Genomic DNA, 8,387 nt, shown 5'->3' with positions numbered 1-8,387 from the left:
AAGATTATCTTTACTCTAAAACATCTCAGCATCTTGTGTGATATGAGTATTTAGAAAGTAATTTGTGGAGGTCAGAGAGCATGTCTTTACATCACCTATAGCATTTTTTTTTCATAGAATATAACCTAAATGTTTGTTCAATGAATTTATTCTAGGTCTTGGAGAGCCTAAGCTGCTGAGTTTGGGCAATACTGGTAACTCAGATGATTTGATGGTTGTCTATCATTTAGGATAGGCCAAATTTATGCCCTCATATCACACTGAGACTGTTGTTTCTTACTCATACTACATGTCCAAAAGTCAGCAGGGAGTTCTGTTCAGTCACTGAAGGATCTAGAATGAGAAGTTCAATCTCAACATATGTTCTCATGATCAATAAGGCACAAGAAAATGCATTACAACAAATTACATACTGCGTCTCCAAGTTCGACCCAAATGACACGTCCCTTTAATTGGATTTCCTATGGCAAAGCAAGTCACATAACTTCAAAATCTATTCTAAACAAAGTATGTATGTAATTTTCACCAGAAAAAAAAGTACCATGAATTTGTCTTCATTTTGTCTAAATTCCTTTGGCTCCCTAATTTATAAAAGAACCAAACTAAAAATAGAAACTTACACTGCACAAATAATCAAAAACCAAGACAAAAGTATGCAGTTGCAAAATGGCCATTTATTGCCTACAGGGGAAGGAAAGGGAGGGAGAGAAGGGGAAGTACACAGGTGCAAGGAAACAAGCATATATTTAGCCCTATACATCATGTGTGAGCAGTACCCAATCTCCAAAATGGAAAAAAGTATTTTGTCATCTGACATAGTAGTTAAGATTCTTAAGCACCTCCCTTCTGAGCTGCCACAAGATTTAAAAGGCAGGACTGCTTTGTTTAGTCAATGTTCACATTAATGAAAAAATACTACCACCCAACTGTGTTCTTTTGCACGCACATTTTGTACAGCATCTATTATGAAAAAACATCTCAGCTGAGCAGTTAGGTCAGGATTCAGACCTCATCAACTGTTTAATAAATAGAAAAATAAAGCAGCTGGTGATTTGTCAGAGAGAATGTGTTCAATAAGAGTAGAACCACTTTCTCCAGGGATGACAGAGTGTAAAATGTTTAGAACACCACAGAACCAGTCTATTAAACATTAAACACTAGCAAGCTACAATTACATGGCACTTCATTAAATCCTCTAATAAAAAAAAAAAACCTTAGGATTTTAAACTGATTATTGGAACACAATAACAAGTTGATTTAGTGCTTGGCTTTTTCTTAGGACAAAGCAAATACATAAGCTGAAACAATTTGTTTTAGAATATTATTAATAGAAACTAACAAGTATTCAGGGAAAAATATTACCCAAACACCTTGCTCAGTTTTAAAATCATGTGCTTTGCTTTCCGATCATTAGAATCAGTTACAAAAACACTAGAGGCCACAGAATGACTCAAATGTATGCAAAACAATGAATTATTTAGTTCTAGGTCATGAAAATAAATGAACCCCTCCCTACTCCAATGGTAAATTGAGTAGAAGAGTAATATAGTCCCATGGACAATTAGTTGGCACTTATTATATAGCTGAAATAAATCACAATAGAAGATATAAATTAAGAAAAATACATGATATAAATTAATTCATGGTGGAATGGACCAAACACTCTGGCCCTTCCAAAGAGAAAAGGTACACATTCGCTTTAAAAAAAATAACAAAGAAAAAAACCCCACCCACCTCTATACTACCCTACTTCAGAGAAAACAAAGTTGAAAAATTCATCTTTCTTGAAACATTCCAAGTACTCCTACTTAACTCTAGACCTCAGCTTCTCCTAGGTAAAAGCAGTGTTTGCTTTTGGACAACTGTACAAATGCCCATGGTGCACTTCTCAGTGCTGCTGGTGTTTAAGAAATTTGCCACTCACAACACTGATTCCAGATCCAGTGTGCAGTAACACAGCCATCCAAACCCCTCCCCTCAAAAGCTGGCAGAGCACCGCTCAGGAATTTCACAGGTAAGGGAATACATTTTTTAGTAAGTTGAGCACAGAGAAAGGACAGTACAGTTTCTAAATAAATAGAAACCCAGATACTGCATCACTTACTGCATCAAAATTGACACAAGTAGCAGGAGATACTATGTCTGTTCAGTACGAAGCAAAGCCATGGTTTGATACATCAACACGGAGCCAATTTTGTAAGTTCAGATAACTATAGGCAAATTAAATATGATTATATAAATATGATGGCTTAAAGAAAATGTATTGGTACTTTGAAATTAACACAAAACTGAAATAAGCAAGGACCATTTCTGAGAGGGCTACCATGATTCTTATGCTTTCAAGTTAAAACTGACAAACGGTGAAATTATCTAAATTCAGGGAGACTGCTATAACCAAAATAACTAGTGATAAGCGGCAAATTATGCCTTCTGAAAGATTCTGAAAGCTAAATGTACCATGCCAAAAGAGTCATATCACTTGGCATTTATTTGCATACCCTGTCATATTGTGATTTATTTCTGATGACACTTCTAATTTCAGTTTAATGTTATTGTTTGTACAATGTGCCATTAAAAAATTAACATTTAATAGACATGTCCTTAATTCATATGTTTTAACACTAAAAGTTATTTAACTTAGAAATGCTGTATTACTTCCATGTCATGTTTATTGAATGAAAACCTCAACATACTTGTTTTCCTTTGGTTCCAAGAATAATCCAAGTCTAAACAAACTTATGCCAAAAGAAATTACTTACTAGGTTAATAAAGCTTGCTTTTCCTGCTTTTCTTTCTTTCTACAGGCCTTTTGATTTAAGATAAATTTTCATAAAGAAGCGATTTGGTAAAAATAAGAAACATGCATGCTTCTTAATACCTTCCTCAAAACTGCCAACCGTCTTTCAAGAGGTTCTTGTTCAGAACATCCTGCAGTACAGATATAAGGGCTTTTTTACCCTTAGCTGTTGGTGACAATTCTGAAAGATGCTCTGGGCATCCTACTGAACAGATTATAACTTTGGTAAATGCACCAGGTTAAAGATGCACTAGTTAACTATATCTGAAATTCAATTTGATGATCATGATACTATTATAAAATTAAAATCCCAAAGCAATCATAAGCATAAAAGTTCCCATCTGTCTACAAATTCAAAACTTTAGTTGAAGTTCCTGGCTTAGAAAAATAATTCTAACTTCTTTAGTTAATTTGCTACCTATAATTCAGAGTTCTATAAACATGATACAATTCAAAAGGAAAGGGGGGTAAACAAATCTTCCAACACATTAGAAAGGTGTTTTCTTTTTTTTAAAGGTGAGGGGAGGTGTGAGAAAATATTACAAATGTGAGAATTCACATTTATGTCAAACATGAGTTATTTGAAAATGTGCCATAAAGCTTCTGCTAGCCATAAAATCATTCTGTAACAAAAACTGATCATGATTTCTGTGACTGAAGCTACTATCAGTCAACATATTTTGCAAAGCTATTAAAATATCTCAAATTCAGAAATATAAAAGCTAAGAATCAAATAAGTATTGGGACACAGGCAATTTTTAACAATAGAAAATCTAGCCTTGTATTAGGAATGACAAATTATATGCCTCCAGTTCCTTCAAAGAACATATACCTCCATGTGCTTTCTGTACTCGTTGCTATTTAATATTGAAAGAAAAGATCACATCAGTGATTTTTAGAAATTCTTGGAAATGCAGACTTAAATTTTCAACCATTTAACAATATATACTTAGGAGACAGAATTTTTAAATAGATGTTTGCCCATGTTCCGGTTTTAATGTGCCACACCCTCAATTCTAATGTAATCTGCTATAGAATCAAGTGATATGAGCCTTAGATATCTTTCAACCTTCTCACTTGCTTCTGTGATTTAATATATAACTCTAAGACACAAAAATAGGAGCAAATAAGGAACAGAGTTTTATATTTCTGCAAACTACAACACTAAAACACAGTGGCTTTTTTAATACATTCACACAGGATGCTTATTAGTAAAATTAAATATCTGCCTATGAATATCAGAAAAGTAATTTGAAAAGAAAGAGCTTGGAACAAGGCAAATGGGAGGGGGAAAAAGCTGGTCTCAGAACCCATTGTGCCATACCTGACTTTAACATGTGATATTCAAACAAACGTTCACACGCCTCACATCAAAGAAATAAAACAAAAATATTCAGCTATGTTGTACAAAATTTTTTTTACATAAAACATCATAAATCTTGAACAGATTTACTATATCTGAATTCTAAAAAGTTGCCTATAGAATGGTGCTGGGATTCTGTTCTCTGCTTGCTTTTAGGCAGTGCTGTTGCTTAAAAGTTGACACCAGGCACAATATTTTAAAACAAAGTCAACAAGCAAGGAGCAGTAAGTGGATTTGAGCCTTTTCCAGATGTCAGTCCTGAGGATGCTGCAATATTCCCCATCAAAATGTGTAAAGCTATGAGGCGGATATTGATGCCTGAGTGAGTGGGTGACTTGACATGCACTTGTATGACTGTTATAATGGCAAACAGTGCAGTTTTCCCTTCCTCAAACACTGTTTTAATAAATTTAAAGAACACTCCAGTTCCCAGATAAATATCAGGAATCATATTTAACAATTTAAAAGAAACATATCACAATCGAAAAATGCCCAAAATTTTTCTTATCTTCAGATAAAATATGCAGCAGCTCAATGGTATAAAGCTTAACTTATTCTGAAAACTAGAAAGTATATGAGCATATATATTTTGCTTTCATTGAACATAAACTACTGTATGTCATTCACCTCTTCCTTTTGGCTTCTCACTGCCAAAGTTCCAAATGGCATGCGTTTTAACAAGACAATGCTGAGGATAGCAGCATTTCTGATCACCTGAATTGGCAGCTCAAAACAGATACCACTCCTTTTACAAAGGGAACAAAGGGTGAAGGGTGTGTGAAATCTGGGCAATGGGCTTAAGGGAAACCGTGCACATGAAATTTGGGTCACCATGCCCCAAGTGTGTGTGCCACCCAAAACAAAACACAATTACCTACTTCAACAGAGCTACTACCAACATTTACTCAAACCACATTAAAAATACACAGGATAATGAATGGTTTGAAAGAGTGCATTTGGAAGCAGAGAGAACCCAATTACACACCTTCCTGCAACAGAGTGCCTCAATCATACACAAAATAAACTTAAGCTGTTTACAATGTTTCCCAATTTTTTATTTTTCCCTCTACATTTAACTATTAAAAAAGGGTTTTTTATTAATAAATGGGCTCCTCTGTGGTTCATATACAATCATAAGTGAACTTTAAATTCCATTTTATACAAACATCTCAAAAAATATTGGGAGTGAAGTATGGTAGGAAATATTGCTCACATTGCTAATTAACATGCGTATAATGAAAGGAGGAAAATATTTTGTTAGTGCATATACCTCCAGAGCAGAAAATCCACCCAAAAAAAAAGATCTAAAATAAAACATACAGTAGCCGATTACAAAAAAAGGTAATGTCCACAAAATTAAGTTTTTCATGCTATTCTACTTTCCAGTACTATGCTTCAGGTAATCAATTTGCATGGCTAGATGTTGGATGCTTGAGGTATATAAGAAGGGATACCTGTACATTGAGGAAAATCTGTCATCTTAAGAGTTGTTTCTTTTTGTTTATTCTGGTACTTTAACATTTTTAAAAGAATATTTTATTTACATCAAACTTCACTGAACTACAATGACATTCCAATTATAGCAGATGACAAACAACGCCTCTATCACTAGGCACTTTTAAAAGGGAGTTTAGGCTTTACAGAACCCTTCTGATGCAATCCCATATATGATATTACATCATCCCACCACCCTTGTCCCACTAAAATTACCCTTCAGGGGATATATTATCTTATATAGCCTGATTAATTTACTATGGAAGAAATTAGTATAAAATGACCAAAGGAAATGCATCATTTAATAATAAAACAGCCTAAGATGTCAGGTTTGAAAAAGGAGACAAATTGTATATATTTAAAACTAATTAAATAATTTAAATTTGACTTGTACTTTATATATTAGTGAGACACAAATATAGGCTATTTTCTTTTAAAATTTCATTCACATAATGGAAAATTTCTCATTTATTAAAAATATCACATTTTGAGACTAGAAACAGTAAAGTGCATGAAAAGTCTTAAAATATAAATTTCAGAAAACTCTTATAGCAGCAAAAAAGCAGAATAAAGAAAAACTTAAAAACACAGACACAACCTTTTCCTGTTACTGTGCCATAATTAACATCAAGTAGCCAACCAATTTTTCCCCCCAGAAAACGAGATATTACGTTCACTGCCTCTTGAGTCACAGATTTTCAACTGGCTCCTCCTGGGTATTAAAAAAAAAAAAAAAAAAAAAAAGGATTCCAACATATCTGAAGACATCAACAGTTGGGAATAAACCAGTAGCTTTTTAATTCAACCCTGACAGACAATGGAAACAAAGATTAAAAGCATATGATGGCCATTTGGCAGCTAGAGTCAGGAAAAAAAATGATCCAAGGTTTTCAACTACTGCCTAAAATCTGTTCTTTCTCCCCCTCAAATCCTTTCTATTAGTAACCTCAATCAAAACCAACAACCATTTAACCTACTTTGGGAAACACATGAAATATCTGTATGGCTTTCCCTATCTGAAACTTTGATCAGGGTCTTTTTTCTCAGCAGTTTGTTTTGTAAATATTTGATTATAAAGGCAAAATGATGTTATCTCTTTTTCCAGCATAACCAGATAGAAAACAAGGATAAGTAGGTAATGAAAAATACTGGACACTAATTGTGTGGGCATCCTAAACACACCAAATTCCATTTTCAAGATATATGGCAGTATAAATTACCTGCTGTTGCCCTATAAATAAACTAGAGAGACAGGCTTAGAATACTTTTAAACAGGTTATAACTAATATTGGGGACAAAAATAACAGAGTGATTTCTCAAAACAAACCAAAACAAAACAACCAGTGTTTAGCCAACAAACTGTCATGTGCTGTTAAATGCTTGATTCTGAAAGCATATTGTGCAATCATCTTTTAATTTCTCAAATTTCTCAATTTTCTTATTACACCTAGAGGTTATATCATAGTTTATGTACAGATCAAGCAAATTTAAGTGCTTTGTTAATGTGCAAATGACTTGGGGAGCCAAAAATTGGTCTGATATAAAGGAAAACAGAAATTCAAAAAAGTTTTCCCTGGAAGGCATGCCATCATTCAATTTAAAATCTTATATTTATAGTTTAAAAAAATTGCCTTTTACAAAATCAACTGGCTCATTTGAAACCATTCAAAAGAATGTATTTGTTTTTTCAAAACAAATACATTGTTGCTTGGCCTCAAATAGGTGATTAATCAATTATGAATGCTGACTCCTAATATAATATGAAGAAAATCCAATTTAAAAACATGTTAAATTAAAATTTTGGAAAGACAATAATACTTTGGTTCCAGCCCTAGTGCCAAATGATATCAATATGCACAAAAATGTACAAAGTCTTATAGCAAACACATAATGAAAGGAACCTGAAGAAGCAGCTTAAGGATGGCCATACTTCACTCCTACATACTTTGATTTACAACTATACAGGTCCATAGCAACAGATCCCCGTCTTTGCGGGGCAGTACTCCACTACCTCCGATTAGGCAAGTGAACACCATTGACAAGAGGCAGGAGTGGAGGGTGGAGTTCAAGTTGTGTTAACAGTGAGAAGTGGTCTGAAGGGATGTGAGGGTGTGGACACCCAGTGATGTTGTTCTCAACCAGCCATTGAGGATCTAAAGGCCCCAGGACACCAAGCACGTTCATATGAGTCTTGGAATAGAAAATGTAGTCAATCACGCCCTAGAAAGAGATTGGGGGTTGAGAGTCGGGGGGAGAAAAAAAAATGTTTAGATAATAGAAAAACTCTATGTAAAGAAAACTTCATAATTTATAAAAGCAAAACAAATAATCTTTACTTTCTGAGATCTATTTTACTGCAGGATCAAATAAGGTTCAAATCTTCAATGGGTATTACATGAAACAGAGCATCCTAGTGAACTCCCATGTGTGGATAAGTGATAAACTAAGGAGCTACAACAATACACACCAAATTATGTCTAGGTATTTTTAGAATTGTCCTGCTTGGTTTTTTAGTGAAATCTAATACTTATCAGTATAAATGTGGAAACTGTACTGTTATAGTAAGTGGGAAAATAAGAACATGTATAACAACATATAGCTAGCAAACAGCTAATTATTCTAATTTCCACAAACCCTGATATACAATCATTTCTAGATTTCCGTACTATATAAGGATATCTAAATAAAAAATATTTGGCAGGGACCCAAATATATCAGTTGTATCTCTCAGAG

General features: G+C 33.8%; 1 protein-coding gene across 3 annotated transcripts in view; it reads right to left on the bottom strand.

Moving 5' to 3' along the window:
- Positions 1-659: 659 nt before the first annotated feature.
- Positions 660-8,387, bottom strand: part of Cnot6l (CCR4-NOT transcription complex subunit 6 like) — a 101,414-nt gene continuing 93,686 nt past the window's right edge. For all 3 annotated transcript variants that reach the window (XM_026403136.2, XM_026403135.2, XM_026403137.2), the window contains one exon: positions 660-7,874. In XM_026403136.2, the coding sequence (XP_026258921.1) occupies positions 7,662-7,874 (213 nt within the window). In that variant the 3' untranslated portion in view covers positions 660-7,661. The remainder of the gene's footprint in view (positions 7,875-8,387) is intronic.

This window comes from Urocitellus parryii, chromosome 10 (genome assembly GCF_045843805.1).
Source record: "Urocitellus parryii isolate mUroPar1 chromosome 10, mUroPar1.hap1, whole genome shotgun sequence".
In the NCBI taxonomy this organism is placed as follows: Eukaryota; Metazoa; Chordata; class Mammalia; order Rodentia; family Sciuridae; genus Urocitellus; species Urocitellus parryii.
Note: the sequence above shows the minus strand (reverse complement) of the source record. Positions and strands in the feature narration are given on the sequence as shown.